This window comes from Athalia rosae, chromosome 6, assembly GCF_917208135.1.
Source record: "Athalia rosae chromosome 6, iyAthRosa1.1, whole genome shotgun sequence".
Classification (NCBI taxonomy): domain Eukaryota; kingdom Metazoa; phylum Arthropoda; class Insecta; order Hymenoptera; family Athaliidae; genus Athalia; species Athalia rosae.
Genome location: NC_064031.1, coordinates 10,401,739 through 10,420,863, shown reverse-complemented (window position 1 = coordinate 10,420,863; position 19,125 = coordinate 10,401,739). Strand labels below are relative to the sequence as shown.

The 19,125-nt window shown below is 41.6% G+C and overlaps 2 protein-coding genes across 11 annotated transcripts in view; both read left to right on the top strand.

Annotated features, from left to right (window-relative positions):
* Positions 1 to 599: 599 nt before the first annotated feature.
* Positions 600 to 6,625, top strand: LOC105688900 (lysophosphatidylserine lipase ABHD12). Of its 10 annotated transcripts, none has more exons than XM_048657297.1 (10): positions 600 to 754; positions 827 to 977; positions 3,804 to 3,922; positions 4,197 to 4,320; positions 4,425 to 4,624; positions 4,704 to 4,839; positions 4,926 to 5,043; positions 5,183 to 5,344; positions 5,407 to 5,534; positions 5,624 to 6,625. In XM_048657297.1, exons 2-10 carry the CDS (start codon positions 940 to 942, stop codon positions 5,661 to 5,663), a joined length of 1,065 nt encoding a protein of 354 aa, XP_048513254.1. In that variant the 5' UTR covers positions 600 to 754; positions 827 to 939; the 3' UTR covers positions 5,664 to 6,625. The 10 variants fall into 10 exon arrangements, with proteins under 10 accessions (XP_048513254.1, XP_020709616.1, XP_048513253.1 ...); XM_020853957.3 differs by adding an exon at positions 1,386 to 1,626 and having other exon boundaries at positions 600 to 977; XM_048657296.1 differs by adding an exon at positions 1,383 to 1,626 and having other exon boundaries at positions 600 to 977.
* A 665-nt stretch (positions 6,626 to 7,290) lies between these two features.
* LOC105688867 (insulin-like receptor) overlaps positions 7,291 to 19,125 on the top strand; it is a 52,619-nt gene continuing 40,784 nt past the window's right edge. The window contains exon 1 of the mRNA XM_048657261.1: positions 7,291 to 7,623. The gene's annotated coding sequence lies outside the window, so the exon portion shown is untranslated. The remainder of the gene's footprint in view (positions 7,624 to 19,125) is intronic.

Here is a 19,125-nt window from a genome sequence, read left to right as displayed (position 1 = left end):
TATATCTATGCTATGGCCCTAGATATTGGATCTTATTACAGAAATAAAATTTTCACTTATAGGTGTAACTGAACAATCTATATTCAAACTTCACAAAATTAAATTATCATTTAGGCTTGTTGAACCTGAAGCAGAAAGTCACCAATCAATTTTGACTTTTACACAAGGATTGTTCTAGAGGATGATGTCCCATTCTTGTATCTAAAAGATCTCGTCTCTAACATTGATTTTCTATAAACGTGAAACTTTTTACTAAATATGTTTCAGAGTTTTTTTTTTTTATTTATCAATCATCTGTGAAAATTTTTCTGTTATTTCAGAATTGGAATCAATCATTTGTCATCTACATATTTAAAACAATCCTATATATTTACCGCCCTCCAGAAGGTAAATGCGGAAATTACTTCTCCTGTTGTGGCCGGTTGATTTATCGATGATCACATTAACTGCGGTCGGTATGCACCCCTTAGTCCGGGGTGGGTTTCAGGTGCTGCTAGTTCAGCAGAGACTCGCAGAGTTAGTAGATGTCCCTACCGGGCTTCCGTAGCAGTGGGCTGCAGCTCGAGACGGGTTGAGTCACCGCGTAGCAGCACGAGTGGGTATTGACAGTTGAACAGTTTACATGGTTTTGACCCAGGACATTATAGTTTTTGCCACTTTGACAGTCCCGTGAATCGCGTCGCCCCTAGTAACGAGTTAGCCATTGTTCTGATTCAAAGAACGGATCTGATCGACTACCTTCAAAAGGATCTGTGTACATAAGAATCAGAATTGTCACTCAAAAGAGGTCTGCCAAAGAGTGATTGCTATTTCTCGATTCTTTCAGATCCCTCTATTCAATGATAATAATTTACACGGATTGATCGTTATATCTACACCCAAAGGGCAGAGCAGACACATTATTTTCCTTGTTACCATTTCTCGTGTTATTTATTTAACATGGTGTACTGGTTACCAAAGAAGCGTTTTATCAAAAGGTATAATTTTATTTTCATACCTCATTATTTTTTATTTAATGGATTTTAGCTGTAATGTACAAGCTTTGGTTAGAATACTCACTTTCATGCAATAACATTTTGAATCGCACAATAAAGAAAAGACGAATCAGTTTTGCTCTGTAATCTAACAATAAGTATAAACATTACGTAACACTTTGATAAAAATGTCACAATAATTGTAACACTAATAAATTAAGGCTAACTGAAAATTGAGAAAATTTTCGTTTCACTTGATTTCACATAAAACTTCTTTCTTATTAATATTCAGTCATCTGGGTATATTAACTCGGTTGGTAATATATTTTCACGAATTTTTTATATTACTATGCATGCGAATTAAATGTTGACCTATGATTAATCTCTTTCCAATTTACTTGCATGCAGCAGGTAGCGTATTGGTGAAAAATGAATAAATGAGATGACAGGTGTTTGACAAAATCTATCGAAGAACGTCTGGCATTCGTAGCTCAACGTTGTATGATCATCTACTCCGACAAAAGTCTTTTGTCATCTTGCGTTCGAAAAGTACTCATTATTTGAAATATAGAGAAATCATGAACGCCCAGAGATGCCGCTTGTTGGTTGTGGCTCTGTCTATGGCTGCCCTTGTTTTCTGGTGTACTGGAGCGTAAGTTCTTTTTTAAACAATCGTCTCCTCATTCCTCACTTCACATCAGGCACAGTCGGGCATAGATATGTCGACCGTCTTGCGGATAAACAGATAGCGGTAGAGAAAGCAAAAGAGAAGGAAAAGAAAACACAGAAACAGGAAATAGAGGGAGGGTTTCATCATTTCAGTTGATTGCATCTCTTGGCACCATTATGAAAACAATATTTATAAGCAAATTTTTAGCTGATGTTTAAAGTTCATGGATATTCCGTAATTAGATATTTTAGGTTACCTTTCGGCAGACTTTTCTATTTGTGATTCTCATCAGCTTGTCTAGATTTCCTGCGTACAGAGTTAACTACAGGTAATCAATAAATAGATGGAAGTGAAGGGGGTCAAAGTTAAGCGGGATTAGGCGGGTCTCATTCTTTTTACCATAGGGTAATTTCTAAGTCAATTCTACTGCAGGGAAGCCGCCTCATTTCGAATCTAATGAATCTTTGATTCCTTTTCGATCGATTGGAATTGTTTATTGTCATGCCCCTTTCCCCCCATGTCTGCTAGCCCTGTTGTTTTACAGTTGCGCGATAATCCGCCCTGCGTTCATGAATGTATGTACGTAATGTACGTACGTACATGCGCGTTATGAATTTTTGTCCAATCACTGTAAACATTTCTTGCTCAACGCTCACTTTTGCTGAACGTACAGTTTCTATAATATATGAATCGATATTTGTTGACGCAATTCGAATGTACAATTGCGCGAACATATGTATATCGTTTCGACGCATCGCTGTTATTTTTTTTCGTTTGGTATATATTATTAATTCGGACCGAAATATTCATTTTCATCAATCGAACATTTGAATAATTTCTCATTTTGTAATGATCGTCACCTGCATCTTCAGGGATGACGATTACGATTATCTTTTCACGTAAAAATTTTTTATCTTCACAATCTGTTTACTCATAATCCACCGCTTGTATACCTATATCCGTTTTGACGAACAACTCTGCAAACGCCGTAAATATCCGATAACAAATATTGCTTTTGATTAGGTATAACGTAAAGGACACAGATAATGCCGGTATCAATCACTCAGTTCATCTCTGATATTCGATAAACAAAGGAAATATATTTCGTTCGATCGTAAGCAGCGAAACAGTCGTTGCCTTTCTCTCCGATGTAACTAATCCTAAGGGTTATAAAGTAATGGACAATAATTCTCCGTGAGTTATGAATACCTGTTTAGTAATCAAGAGCATAATCAGAATTTAACTTGAAATATATTTATTCAACTGCTCGTACCTTGTCGGAATGTGTGTCTCACCGGTCTTTTTTTATGTTCTTTTTATGCAGACAGGTGAGCGATTTTGCGGCAGATTTTCAATATCAGACATATTCGATTCTACGATCCTTAGCAGTGCCAAGGACTGTATTTCATTCATTCCTCTCGCATATCAAGATGAGAATTTCATTATACGTACAGAAATATGTTCGAAATGTTGCGACACTGCGAAAAAAGTAGTGGGAAACTTCGCTGAATTTCGATAAATTCATTGCCAGAGATGTGATCATTCTTTGAGTAGTTCCCGAACCAAGTTGTTTAAAATCTTTCGTTCGGCGTTTGCATTGATTTGGGCTGTAACACACTCGGAGATTTCAACGCGGGATAGAACCATGAAAGTTTTAAGGCATGTCAGTTAAACTGGAATTCGAGGGGAACGGTGTCGTGAAATTTTATCGCCGAGATTGTTTCAAGTGTATAGACTCTTCATCAAATTGAACTAGTGATGTAGACGCAGGTTTTGCCATACATAAGATCATCCAACTTTCATTCAACATTTCGCGTCAGCATTTCCATGGGTCCACTTACAGCACACCTGTTGCGTAATTAATCCGCTACATAATGCAAAAGAGAAATTCGAATTCATCTCGTGAATAAGAATATGAATGACAATGAGTCTCGCAAGTTTTCAATAGGGTTTCGATCTGCTTATCAAGCAGCCGAATAAAGACCGTACAATAACGCAGGATGGTATTTGAAACAATTAATGGCCTGCGCTCTGCAGCAGATTGAAACCCGCAACTAATCAATTCTGTGGAAAACATGCGATTCTATTCATTAATTTATTTCATCGTTTAGAAATCATTTATTTGAACGATTAATCTTTACGTTTGAAATGTTTTACAGGTTTTTCCTTTGGGCGGTAAAGGTTTCAGTTGTGACCTATTTAGTCGTTTTTGGAATCCTACCACTAATTTTTCACTACTCCTACGCGATACAAAAGAAAATCTTATTCCTCAACTTTGGTAAATAGTTTTGTTAACTCGATCGAGACTTGTTTTAAATTTTCTCCTTCCTCATTTGATTTGAACTTTACGTGGCGGAAATTTATTACCATGCAACAATTTCTTAAATTTTTTTTTGGTATGAATTTATCATAAAACAGAAATAAAATGTCATTGTAAGAAATCAAGAACAATAGTAACATTTGATTGGACAAGGGATGAAGTGTAATGTTTCCGCCACGTAGAGGTTCGAGAAAATTAGGAATTCTGCTACTACTTCTAGTTTAACAAACAGATATTTTGGTTGATTCAGTATACTGGCCTCGGAGTGTAGATTTCGACAAGCCAGAAGATTCAGGAGTTCACGGTGCCCGAAATTTTTATGTGAAGACAGATGAACGGGTCTCTATCGGAGCATGGTAGCGTAACTAGCATACTTACAATTAGTCAATATCTAATCATACTTTTCTTAAACATAATTTTATTCGATTATTTTAATGGAAATAATTATCTTTTTTTCCAGGCAAATATTGCCACAGTCTTTGATGAATTCATCGATTCCTAAGACCAGTGATGCTTATGAATCTGTACTGGAAAACTCAAAACGTCCAGTATTCTTGTATATGCATGGCAACAGTGGGAACAGAGCTAGTGCACACAGAACAGAATTGTATAGACTTTTTCAAAGTCTCGACTATCACGTTGTGTGCTTCGACTATCGAAGTACGTAACTTTGAGTTTCAACTGTCATTCATCAATGATCTGTATCTGAAGTTAATCTGAGATTATGATCCATTCTCAGGTTACGGCGACAGCGACGACGTTGATCTCTCGGAGTCAGGGGTTGTTTCAGACAGCAAATATGTGCTGGAGTGGTTAATCAAAAAAGTTAACGGTTCAGCACCGATTTATGTATGGGGCCATTCTTTGGGCACTGGGTAATCACTGATTCCGTAATACATCCGAATTAATGGTCCACTGCAAACTCCTCCCTGTAATTTCCATTCAATTATTTATATTTTAGAGTTGCATCTCATGTCTTAGCCCTGCTAGCAGCGGAAGGAGTCCAAATTGCTGGTCTTTTTCTAGAAGCTCCCTTCAACAACATTGCCGATGAACTAAGCGAGCACCCATTTGCACAAGTAATTTTTCATGGAAAATATTCTCTAATATCTCTAGAAGATTTACCATAGTCATATTTGTTCATTTATTTGTTGTTCTCTCATCTGCTCTTTTGTCATTTTCTCTATTAAATCATTGAAAACCTTTTCGATATTTCAGATTTTCAAACATTTGCCGTGGTTCCATTGGTTGATCGTTCAACCTTTCTATGAAAATGGCTTAAGATTTGAATCGGACAAACATATTCAGAAGATTCAATGCTCAATTATGATTCTGCATGCGCATGACGATGGAATCATACCCTTTGCCCTAGGAGAGAAGGTAGTTATTGCGATCATATTTATTCAAAATAGTCTTTAAATGGAATTCTCAATGTCTTGCAGCTGTACAATGTGGCGCTCGATTTCCATGGTAACCGAACACAACAAATAGAAATGGAACGTATAGATGCTGCCCTTGGACTTGGCCATAAGTGGATATGTCGATATAAAAAGCTACCTGAATTGATGAGGTGAGTGTAAAGGTAAAACAACGTGTCTTGCGAGTATTCCTCGCCCTGCCAGTGGAAAGACAGTAACGTGTTCATTTGATTTCTTTCAGGAAATTCGTCGAGAAATCTAGTAAAACTCAAAGTTTATGAACTGGTTGACCAAAGAATGTAAAACTTAGTATAATTTTTCTACCAGGTACGTCCGGCCGCAAAAAGATGCAATACTCTTTCGACGGCACTCGAGCTTGATAACAAATTGTTGCACAAAAATTGACTAAAAAAAATTACTGCGTTTTAAAAGAAAACGGTTAGATACTTTCAGTCAATTTTTGACCCAGTACATTTTCTTATCGAACAAAAGTTTCGCTCAGGTTTCAATGAACAAATCGGATAATATACAAATGGTAGGTAGATAGATTGGTAGGTGATACGATAATAAATTTATACCAAAAATAAGATCGCCAGTTTAATGCTAAAATTAAATGGCTAAATTCTCACAACGAGTTGGGGTGTGCAGTATTACGAAAAAACTATCGCTATGCCCTAAGGGCTAGATCTGTTCCTGGAAATATCTCTTAATAATATTACTAAATTTTCACGCTATACCTTTGCAAAAAATGTGTGTCTACATCTATTCTCATCAAATGAGTAAATACCGATTGATTTGTAGTTCAGCACGTGGTCTCAAAGACGTTCTTCTGCAATTTAGGAAATTCATTTACCTAGTACTTAACTATAGGTTGATGAGCACCGTGTGTCGAAAATCGCTTTTGTGAAATATTCTAATCACGTAGTATTATGAAGTTGCCGTAGTGCTACTGCTAGTGAAAGTTGATTTAGTCGTCTTATATACTACGTATTTTTGTACGTCGATTATTCCCTTTTGTACAACCACTCGTTCACCGTACGGATATTGATAACGATATTATATTCCAAAGGCCTGCTACCGTTGATGATGTCTCCGATGTTGTGGACAACCCCTTAAAATCCTTTCTTTGTTATCCAGCAAGTAGTTTTCTATTTCCTCTCCCGTTAAGATATTTCCGAACTTTTCAATAAGAGAGTGGCTTATAATGTAAATGTTTAAGGTGAAATAAAAGTCGTGTTCATAATCATACGTGTTCATACAATATGTAATAGCGTTCCGTACGTACAAAGTTGCCGCCGGAGTTGAGCCGAGGTCGATAAAGCAGATATGCATTTAAATTATGATAAAATAGAAAAAAAAAAACCACCGTAATCGACGTAATTGCGGTAAATAATTTACAACGAGTCGTAGACAATAGTTATATTTTGACAGCGGAGATGGCGTTACAGGGCTGTCTGTGAATGCCGGAAATTTCCTAGAAATAGTCCGCCATACCCCCGAGGACAATGAACCCGTTAATGTAACGTTTCGTCTCTGAATCGAATCGCTGATTTATCTGCGCAAAAAAGGGTGTTTGAAATGAACAATCATCTGAAAATAATAGCGATAGTGGTGCGGTAGCAGTTCTCGAACGTACGCCGGCGTTCGTACCAGCGAATGCGTATCTGAGGAAACGGCGTGCAGTCGGTGATGAAAATTTTGATGGAAATCTCGCAGAGCGTCGCATGATCACAATTCGAAGAGCGGCGGCTCGGGGATAAGCCGTAGTCATGGGCATGAAGCAGACAGGAGGCAGCAGCGGCAGCGGCAATAGCAGAGACAGAGGCAAGGAATTGGCGATACGGTTTTGAGGTGGGAAAAAATATGCTCGTCGTCGACGACGACGACGATGCGCGCGTTGCTCGCCTCGCCTCCACCGCCAGAGCTACTTGCGCAGTCGGTCACTGCGCATGGGGCTTGTTTTGCTCAGTCAAGGAGAGTACGAGAGTACGAGACGCGGCTGCACCAGCACGGGCATGGTTGATGCTCTCGTGGTACGGCATTGTAGTAAACAACTCGGGTTCGGTCCGTTAATATTCGGTTGAAACTAACGAATTCGAGTAAAACCAGTGAGTGTTTGTAGCAGGATTAACGACGCGTGTGTTTTAAGGTGTTGGTTTAGTTGTTCCCGGTGTGTTTTAACCTTCCCAAAGTTGTTTAATATTCGAAAATCTTGCATTGGAAGTTTTGGAACGCCACAAGGTGAGGAGTCCCCTTCTAGCCTCTCGAGAGTCTCTCTTAATACGTTTTACACCATTACACGCATACACCACACAACAAACGGACAGAGCGTCTAGCCTCCATCTAGGCGCCACTTTACCTATCTATCTATCTATCTACCTACCTACCTACCCACCTACCTACGTCGTATTTTCGGTGTCCTCTTGTCACACTAATACTTTGATTGTACCCCCCGAGTCGATTTTATTCGAATCGAGGCGATAGCTCTAGTTTCGAACCTACGCAACGATTACGGATCGCTTTTTAAGACTCAACGCGGACTCGCACAAGTCTTGCACGGCTGCGTCACCGATCTTATCACCTATACAACCAATAATAATAAACATGCGACCGTACCGTGTACACACCTGGACAGCCCGACACGACTACCTATATTTTGTGCTATATTACACCGTGGATCGGTGTTTCCGTAGTTACACGCATCGTAGAGTTTCGCGAAATATATCATCTGGCATCTATCGTCCTAGCATCTCGGTGCTACGCCGCCCTCTGCGAAGCGTGCGTATTTTTTCGTCGTGTCCCTGTCCTCCGCTGGCGATGCTTGGTCGTGTGCACGCACACAACACGTACACGGGGGGGACAGACGACGACGCGGACAAATATCGTTATACGAGGTCTGCTTATAAACCCGGGGAGTAACGTTTGTCTCGCGTGCCTTTCGAAACCTTTCCCGGAAATTCGGCATCGTCGTCAAACTTTGCCTTGATTATTATCGCGGAATATTAGCCAAGAATAAGATTGGTAAAACGTAGCCGACTGCCCCGGCTGTTTGGACTACGCAACGGACATCGGACTGGTATTGGGTAGTTTTTCGGGGAAACTGCGTCGCTCGCCGAAATCTTTCCCACGCCTCTCCGCGTTTGCCCGCCCCTCCCCTCGGGGGTGGCTGCCTGTACTCCTGCGAAATAGGAATCCGAGGGCGGACGACGCCCGGGAGATCGGTCGAAGAATCGAGGGAAAACTCGATATCCCGAAAAATTACATAGAAAATTTAGGAAGAAGAATAAGAAAAAGAGCGGATCGAAACGTGCCGACTGAGACAGAGATATTCTATTATTGTCCCTGACGCGGAGTCAGAGTCTCCCGTACTCGCGTTTTACACACACGCGTTCACGCACACGCCTTATTCACGTGAACGCGTCCAACACGCGTGCACACCATGTGTATGTCCGTCGTCGTGCGTGTATTCGTCGCCGAGCTACGACGTCCTCTCCTTCGTATTCGTATTTTAATCCTATACTTTTAGCAGCGATAGTATTATATGGCGAAGAGAAAGATATGGACAGTATGGGGAAGGGTATACGATATACAAACCCGCAAAAACGTGATAAAATAAATCTATAAAGGGGGGCGTTTCGGTAATAAAATTGCTCGACTGCTATCGAAATACCATCGCGATGACGAAGACGAAGAATAAAGCAAAAGGATAAACACAAATGGGTCAAGTATACGCGGAAGTTAGTCTGCATACCGCTGCAGTCTGCACTGTCGGCTTTTTCGCGCGTCTATATAGAAGCGGCCTGCACCGCGATTGCAGATTGCGAACAGCATCTGGTTCTGTTTGCGTTGCGAAAATTCATGATAAAGAAAACACTTTGTTTAGACAATTTTTAGCAATGTTGTAACGATCTTCCGTTTGAAAAAATTCTCCTATAGTCAATTAAAAGTGTATCGGAGCCCGTGAGAGTCCGGATCTACTGCGCAGTAGGCGATCGCCATCTCTCCACCTCCTCTCCACCATGTATATATCTGTGTACATATATATGTATATATACATATATATATACACACACCCATACGAACTTCTATTACACTTACACGCGCGTAAAGTAAACTCCCGCGTAGGCCTCGCGAAGATTTTTGGCAAACCTTATTTTACCATTGTACATCAAAACTAGGAACTAAAAGTTTTTCAACTTTCACTATTATGCGAATGCTCGGCGCGGGGGTACCTCGAGCGATTATCGTATACGCGATGCTATATATGCACTTTCCTCTGTTCCTCGAATATTTTTGCTACACTGACGTTCGTTGCAAACGGTAGACGGCTCATTAGCTTATTCCGCTTATCGGTACACGCGTTTTTCGGATAATTCGGCTCGTGTTCGATTTGAAAATTGCCGTCCCGATGTATACGACGTCGGGGTACATAACGGAGTACAAAGTTAACTTATAATGGTATGTAAAAGTATTAGTGTCGTCCCTACGTTGGATCGGGTCAAAAAGTGGGACTGGAATTTCCGGAATTTCAGTAATGCCAGTCATTCATGAGAAAAAGGCTAGCCCAGCCGGCCGCCATTGCTGGAAAAAGTTTAGTCACCTGCCGCGGCGATTGTTGGGCTATAGGCAGCAGCAGCCCGTATAAAAGAAGCAACTTGGGGCCCCACGGTACGGTCTGAAACTCAGCGGTTTCGTTCCTCTTCCCTTATATTCGCAGATCGTTTCACGCGCCTCGCGGTTTACGGGATCTGCAAAATTTTACTCAGCTTCGATCGGTTCATTTTTGTTCTCCGGAACGGCAACGTCCCATCGAGGTGTCCGTGCCGCCCTTCGAAAGTCACGTTGGCTCTTTGATATATTTTTTTTTTCCCTTTCTTTTTTTTTTTTTTTGTTGTTTTTCGTTTTTCGTTTTCTCCGCCCGTTCTTCGTACGCCGTTCGGAGTTCCGCGATGCCGCACACCTACACGCGAAATTAAAGCTCGGTGTCCGGCGCATACCAGCTCGGCGGGAATTTGTTTCGTCGAGGGAATTGATTCGCAGGGCTCGGGAGAGCCGCGCTAAGGACGCCAATAGTTAAACGGTCAAAACAAAGCGACCAAAACAAATGACTCGCTACCCACAACCGCATTCCATCGCTGCTGCCGCTCGGCGCCATATTTGAATCTCTCGCGCTTGGCCTATTGAAATACGAACTTACGGCTACACCGAAGCTTCCTCCTTCCCTTCTCTTTTTTCCCCTCGTCTTCCTCTTCTTATTCGTCTTCTTCTTCTCCTCCTCCTTATATATCTTTTTATTTTTCTTTTCCCCGCTATGCACCAGGTCTGCACCATCGCATTACTACCGCTCTTCATTATTCTCACAGACCCGACCCGACGCGACGCGACGACGCTACGCTGTATATGTGTATACGTTGTATACCTACCGCGCTATAACGCACACCCCACGACCTATAAAACCGTATAGGTATTCACCTTGTTCAGCAGCAAGGGTAGTTTATTTCGCCTTATTCAATTTCACAGTCGCACCAACGTTCAATTTCGCGATGTATAACGTACAAGTATTTGACAAACGCAAAATCGTTCTTCACCCTCGAATTTTTCTGTAGAAAGAAAATTCGTGTTCATTGATAAAAAGCCAGAATGCGTATACGTATGTACGTCTTCGATGTAATCGCCTTTCTGGGTACCGAAAATATACCGAAGGTTTGCGATAATTACATTCCCACGACATTTCGTTTCGCGACCGAACCCTCCCGCGAATCGCTCGCCGCGTCTCCGGTGTGCCGAATATATACCTATACCACACGTTAAAGAGGAAGAAAGTTGGCCGTCAGCCGCGAATAAGGCGTCCCTATAATTGCATTTTTATCGAATAGTGCATATTACGACAACCCGGACCCGCCCCCGTCACTCGCTGCGCACTTCCCTACGCCAAACAACCCCCCGGCATCTCCATCCCCATCCCCATACCACCTCCTCCCCCTTTCCGTTCTCATCCCTCCGGTTTCTTCGGGAACATTGGGGCGCAGGCGCTAAATCCTCGAGCGCGTCGCCCTACGTTCATCCGTTGACTCGCGGACTCTCGGGCGCGCGCTTTCGTATTATTGTTGTGACGTTTCGCTTGTCGTGCGTGCGTATGCCTCAGGTGTGGTTGTGTATACATCGTTGAAAAAGAATTCCTACCCCCGCGCGTCGATTAGCTTCGAAACTGCATCGGAAAGAGCCGTGTGTACATATATCTCTCTGTTATTCGCGAACTGTCGCGCCCTCGTTCACCCCCTAGTTCCGCAACTCCGTCGTTTCGCGGAGTTCTTCGCGCTCGCAGACGAACGCTCCCGCACCTGATCTCGCGGTATCGTCGTACGTCGAAATACGGCTGCGGTTGAAAATTAATTAATTTTCGAAAAAAAAAAAGAAAATTGAAAAAAAAACGCGATAACGACGTACGCGGCTCGATATATATACCAACAGGTGAAGTGTTTATTTCCGCGGTGTTTATATCGTACGCGTCGTCGATCCAGTTATTGCGGTACCTACTCGACTCCTGTGCAGCGGAAGATTCTGCGGGCGTATATCGCTCCTGCTGCAACGGTGTGCGCGGTACAACGTATACACGAAACAAATAACGCGGCGAGAAAGGGTAGTTTCCTGTTTCCGCCTCCCGCCACAAGGATATTCGACGAATATATATATAATACACCTACCACTCGTACGTAGACGATAATGAATTAATGAAAATACAACGAAGGTTAAGCACCTTTTTTGGGCTGCTGGTTATCGTGCGGTGTACATATCTGTAATAATATGTTCGGGGGGGGGGGGGTTAGGGGTTAGATTTTATATACGGGCATGCGAGGGAGATCGGTGCTTGTGCGTACATTGCTCTCCATTTCTCCCTCTTGTACCCCTCCCGTTTCTTTTTCTTCTTCTTTCGTCTCTCGTCTCTCGTCTCTCGTCCTCTCTGCAGGTCGGAATTCCCGAGTGTGCGTGACGATGTGTATAGATTGAGTTTTTCTCAGACTTATATACGCGCGTACAGGAATCAATATTCTTTTACGTAGACCCGGCACCAAGGTCATTCACTCATGAGATTACGTGCAACGTGACGCGTACTACACTCCCATCACCCTTTTCCCTTTCTCATCCACCCATCCGAGTCCCTCGGACTTTTGAAAAAAACCTTCAGGGAACTCTCAAAATTTACCTCGTGCGCGACAAACTTCAAAGTCGACGCGTTTGTTCGTTGATCGACGAATTAAAGCCCGGTTGGTATCCAGGGAAAGAAAATAAGACAAAATAAAATAATGAGATTTCCGCCATTTTTAAGAATCCCCGTTTTTCGTCGATGTATACGTTTGTTTCGACCCGAGTTCTCCTCGATCCCAGTGACTTATTTATTATTTTGCAAATCGTAAATGAACCCGCCCCCCAGCGTAACACGGGCAAAGCTTGGGCAGGGCATGTGGCAATGTTTTGGTCCTGATCGATCCGTACCAACCCCCCTTTTCTCCGCGTCTCTCCTCCACCTCTCTGTTCTCCTCCTCCTCGCCACCCCGTTATACGCTGACTGCGACGTAGTTGTTGTATAGGATGGAAGAGGCGGCTTGTGTGTTATAACTTCGGATACTTCCGCCCTGGTTGGTATTCCCTCTCCTTCTTTCGCCCCTTCCTCCTTCCCTCCCCTTATTTTCTTCCCTTCCCGTAACACCGAGGACTCCCTCCAACTCCATCGTACGCGGTATATACGTACGACGGTACCCCGGCTGCTCGCTCTGCCTCCGTGACCGCTGTCAACCCTCCTATTTCCACTTTTATCCCTCGCCCCTCCAGAGTCGTACCGTCTACACCACCCTCAGACGCAGCGGTTCTCAAACCGATAAATTTTCCTCTCACATTTTTTGTTTACTTATTCCTTCCGCGGTCGCGACGTAGTTTGTAATCACGATTATTATTCCATCTCCTGGGGTCCCCGCGTGGACCTCTCGTCGATCTTTGATATCCTTTTAAAATCGTCGGATAAACCAGCCCTAATATCGAATCGGAGCGTTTCCGGACCACCGCGGAACAGCGAAGTGAAAAGAAAATCGTACAACGGATGAAACGAAACGTAGCTGCGGATATTCTCGAGGAGTGCGGGAAAATGAAGCGGAGCACACGCACCGAGTAAGGGAATATTTGCGGTGCAACGACAGCGGCAGTTTTCGATATATGCGGCGAATTCGTATACCTACCCTGTCGGCGTGTAGTAGTAGTTTCTCTAACAATAAATACGTACACTACGTAGTCGCACACGTAGAGACGCACACGTGTACCTGTACATTCGACGTACTTGCGACGTATAGACGTATTACACGTAGACGAAACGACGTACGGTGGTAGCGTAGCGGAGAACCGGCAACTCCGTTTAAATTATCGACCCTCCTCCACTTTCCCCATCCTCCTGTCTCTCCCCACCCTCTTTTCCGTCCGACTCCCTCGGTCGGTGTCCTCCCCACTCTCCGCTCATTGAGCTCCTCTCGCACCGTGTAGCTTCTCCCCACTCCGTATCTCCGAACTCGCTTGCCTCCGACGCTGAACGGTGGAGGAGGTGAAATGAAAAAAAGGAGAAGGAGATGGTAAAATTTGGAAAAACGGCGTTAATTAACCGCGGACACGGATAGTCACGCCGGTATCGACGTTGATGTTTTATCTAATCGGCGATAGTTTTTTTTCAACGGGGGGGGGGGGGGGGGAACCACGTTCGGAATCTAGGGAACCCATCCCGTTTTCGTACGAATATGCGATTTAACCTGCGCCTCGTCGAATCGTCTCATCTCTCTCTCCGCTCCCCGGACTTCCCCCACTACCTTTCATTCCTCCCCCCCCTCCGCCGCGTTCTCTCCTCCCACCGCCTCTTGTTTCCCTCACCGCGCCGGGGGCGACTGCCCCGCCCCCCCCCCTGCCCCGCGCTCCCTCGCCGCATTTTCCTCCTCCTCCTCCTCCTCCTCCTCCTCCTCCTTCTCCTCGTCGTCGTCGTCGTCGTAGTCGCAGCCGCGCGTCACTCGTAGTAGTAGGGCACGTGGTGAATGAAGCCGTTGCCCCCGTTGCCCGCCCCATCCCCCTAGGCCCCCTTCCCTGTCGTCCGCGTCGTACCTAACCAACAGCGTGTGTAGCGCGCGCGGCAGCGTGGTGTGCCGCTGCCGTTGCCGATACTCGAAAAGCTCCGAAGCCTCCTAGCATCTTCTCCTTCGTCTCCGTCTCTCTCTCCCCCCCCCCCCCCCCCCCCCCGTCGTTCTTTTCTGCTTTTTCCTTTTTATTTCATCCCTCGCCGCTCACCGAGTATTATTCGCCTTATTACGTTATTATATTGCGAACTTGACGAACCGCCAAATGCAGTCCGATATCTTCTCTTTCTCCTTTTTCTTCTATCGTTGTTACCCCTAGTTTTTTTCCCATCGATATGATTCGAAATCTGTAGAATTATTCATCTTATTTTAATCGCTTGGGTTTTCTTTCTTTACGTTCATCAAATTCGATGAGGATAATTTTACGGAACGAAGAAAAATTTTCTAGATCGTTCGAAAAAATTATTCAACCTATATACGTATAACGTGCGTACATATCCATTGCTGTTATACATTATATATTGTATATATTAATTTGATAATTCGCGTGCGAATTCAATTACATATATATATATATATATACAGCCCATGCGTATAAGCTGATTACACATGTATACGATTTATCGTACGTACCTACTTAATCTGTAATCATTTCATACTACTCCCACGCAATAGTTTGATAGAAAAACAATGACCTCACGGACGTCACATACATCTATTCCCTCGTAAACTTATCGTCGATGACATCGTTACGCGTGTTCGTGTTCGTGGTGCGATAGGGTACGGGAGAACGTTATCAAAAAGGAAACCAACGGAAGGAAAAGAGAAATAGAAGTATAAAAATAAAAATAAATAAAAACAAACAAACTTCTGCAGCCCATTGTTAGCACGTCTTATTCCCATTGGCCAAGTTGCATTTGTTCGATCAAATTATTCACCGATTCAACACCTCGATCGTCGGGGGTTCGCGACTCTGTACGTTGCAGGTAGGCTATACCAGGTGACGAAATTCCCCACCCCCCATTTTTTCTTCCCCTTCAACTCTTCGCCGAATTAGGCGTTCGCCAATTTATAAGAGCCAAACCGTACAAACGCCCGCGCGTCACCCGATACACGTTATAAGGTTCTCCGGATATTAAAACGAGGAACAGAAGAAAGGAAGTATTTTAATAATTTTTATACCGAAATCGTAAAAATATTTTATCATTCGATTTGCTCTATGAATAGTGCAAATTTTTGATAAATTATTTATTTATTTATTTATTTTTTTCTTCGCGTGGATACGAACGTGCGGATCGTAAGGAAAAAAAGCTTCTGTAACTATATGAGTAGTCGGTTTTGGTTTGCGAAAAACCAAAAGAGAAAAACCAAAAAATTATTTCTATGGAATTAATTTTTTTAGTTTTATTTTTTGGTATTTCCATTACCTAAATAGAATTCCCGCGTTGTTATAGATACATGTACAGCTATATCGCGAGTATACGGAGTGTGGAGAAGAAACTAAAGGGGGTAAAAATTATCTAGACGCCGGAGCACTCTGACTGTGCGTAAAGCCGAAGAACTTTGATCTTCATTATGAGTGGCAGGCACCAATTGTCTCAATGATTCTTGGAACGGAATGTCATTCGATCAACAACTCGATTGGATGGATAATTAATTTATTGTCTACTGACGTAGCAGCTCCTATACCGCACCGTGCGACATTTCTGTATATATGTATATATATAGATACGTATACATATGTACTGTCTATAAATTTATTATATACGCCTTTCGAATACCTATGCGCCCGTATATACCTATGCAACCGACGAACTCGCCCCCTATTCCTCTCAATGTTGCGAAGGTAACGGCAGAAGAATCAATTTTTTTCGCTAGTAACTTGAAAAAATTCTCACACCGATTTTGCTGAAATTAAATTCTCGGATCATTTGTATCGCCTAACTTCTCTTCCTTCTTTTTCTTCGTCAACTTCTTCCTTCGCCCCCTGGCTGCATTTAGCTTCGGCAGAAATAAAACGCTTCTACGTATATTAGAATCAAACTTCCCATTACTTGATCTTTTTTTTTTTTCCATTTATAGCAACAACCTCGGATAATGATAAAAACGATTAAGAAAAACAACGAGTATAGCGACACCGCGACGTGTCAGGAGAATCGAAGGAGATTTCATTTGAATTTAATTGATTATGAATTTTTTTTTCTCAATTTTCTTTCGTTACTTTTATTTTCTCGTTATCATTCATAATTTTATCCTTTAATTCCTCGTCCACTTCGCTCGCGCGACTCGTCGCGATGGTTATTTGATGATAAATTATTCAATTAATGTTAATATGCCAATAAACCTTCTCCACCACTCTTCCATACGTATAAGGTATGCGTCTATTGTGTTAAATTCAACATACGTGGCAGCTTTGGGAGCATCGAATGAAGTAATTGATGAAAACCGAACGGGTATAAATTATGATATAGTGCGAGACCGCTGCAGCCTTCGGATGACAAATTACATACACCGTGCGATGTTGTTATGACACGGCAAACACCTCGCTATGTTTGCTCACAAAAAAACAAAAAAAAAAAAAAAACTAAATAAAAATAAATAAATAAATTATATAAAGAAATAGAAAAACAGAAGGACCGAATGAACGAATCCAATTAGAGAATTGCAGAATTTCGGAATTAAATTCCTAATGGTTTTTCTTTTCTGCTGAAATCTTCTATCCGTATATCGACATAGGTCTGTATATCACAGTTGTCTCTATGTATCGCATATATACCACATGGCACAGATACGTGTAGAAAAAAAAAAAAGCCTTGACCAGATCAAGACTTTTAATCTGATTGTATAAGCTTGTAAAGTCAAAATCGCGCACCGGGGACTGAACGTATTTATGCACATATATACAATGATATACATACATACGCATGTATACGATGTCTATGTATACGTACACGTCGTACGGTCTGACGTGTAGCTACTATATTATACACGTGTGGATCCAAAGTTAAATAGATAATTTGTCGGAATTTTTTATTAGGTTTATTTGTTTTTTTATTTTTTTTAAATTTCGTCCACCGCATGAATCGGAAAAGACCCTCCCCCCTTCAGATGCAACGTATATCAGTCACATCCGCGTATATGAGGAGGACATATACAATTGTTTCTTGTTTTTCACATCATTTTATTTTGCATTTCATCTTTTCAAAATATAAATTCAAGTGTAAACTTCGTTATTTTTCTTTCTACTCTCGTTCTGTCTTTACTTCTTTCCATTTTTCCTCTATTTTTCTCTCTTCGCTGTTTATCGCTATTTCAAACCATCGTATGCTTACGTATACTTATACTCTGCTCATGCAACTATATTACTTACAATTAGTTACTTTACTTATTTACTTACTTACTTAATTATACTGTTAGTCACACATACCACACTCGACATTTTATCGCGTCCGTAATATTAGCGGTAAGTTATGCCGCGTACACTTTCATCGAACCTTACTTTACATATAGGTTGGACGTATAATGTGGGAAAAAAAAAATATTCGAAAAACGAAATGAAGTTAATAAAAAATGAAAAGAATATTTCGTAAACATGTGTGTTATGGTGTGTGAATTTTTTCTATTACAATTTTTCTTTGCACTTTCGATATAGTTCGCAATATTCTGAGATACGTATATGGATATGTATCCGTAGATTACACGCGTGCGGCGGGGTATGTCTCTATGTAATATGCGTAAAGTTCGTTGCGAAAATAAGTATAAAGATAAGCGATTTGCGCGCGGGCGCGCGTCTCGCGGTGGACACGGATATTCGCGAATCGTGGCTATTGAGGTACATCGTTATATTCGTATTGTAAATGCGTTTATAGATCGCAAGTACGTACATCACGTGTTACATGAACTCTCTTACCTTTGTACAGGTATGTACTACATACCTGTTACAAACTTTTAATTATATATCATATCAAATTATATTTTATATGTAAAATTTTTATAAACTTTATTTTTATGCAGGTATATATGTATATCGTCGATGTACCTGCTAAATTTTTTATATAGATTTTGTTGTCTACCGTCATTTTTATTTATTTAGAAATTTTTCTCCTCCTTTTTGGTTTTATTTTTTCCATTTTTTCCCGTTCTTTATCTCTGCACACTGGCCATAATACCTGACGGTCTCAATTTTTTTTTTTTTTTTTTTTTTCTTCATACCCGTACTGCATGTAATTATCATAATGTTAAATGCACATTGTATGCTTAGGCACGACACGGAGCGACTCGAAAGTTTAAAGTTTATTAATACCTCGTATTTCAAGATCATCTCGAACGGTTTTACAATCATCGCATTTACGCGTATATCGTAGATATTTCCCCGATAGATTTACATGCGTGTATACGTACGTATATATATATATATATAATTGTAACAACTGTGTACATACTTACATCTATGTATAAATATGTACATATATATTTTTTATACATACACATTTTTTATACACACACACACTGTACGTTATACGCGTTATATGCCTAAAAAAAAATGGTATTATAACAACTATACGGTATATTTGGTGCTTTGATAAGATAAGAAGAACTTGCGAAGAGTGGGAGAGAGAGAGAGAGAGCGATTGAGAAG

Bases quoted from the DNA above. Each gene is read 5' to 3' on its own strand.
- LOC105688900 (XM_020853957.3), top strand. From the start codon at position 1,553: ATGAACGCCCAGAGATGCCGCTTGTTGGTTGTGGCTCTGTCTATGGCT. The intron at 1,627-3,803 runs GTAAGTTCTTTT...AATGTTTTACAG, and splicing joins GTTTTCTGGTGTACTGGAGC to GTTTTTCCTTTGGGCGGTAA. The intron at 4,625-4,703 runs GTACGTAACTTT...ATCCATTCTCAG, and splicing joins TGTGTGCTTCGACTATCGAA to GTTACGGCGACAGCGACGAC.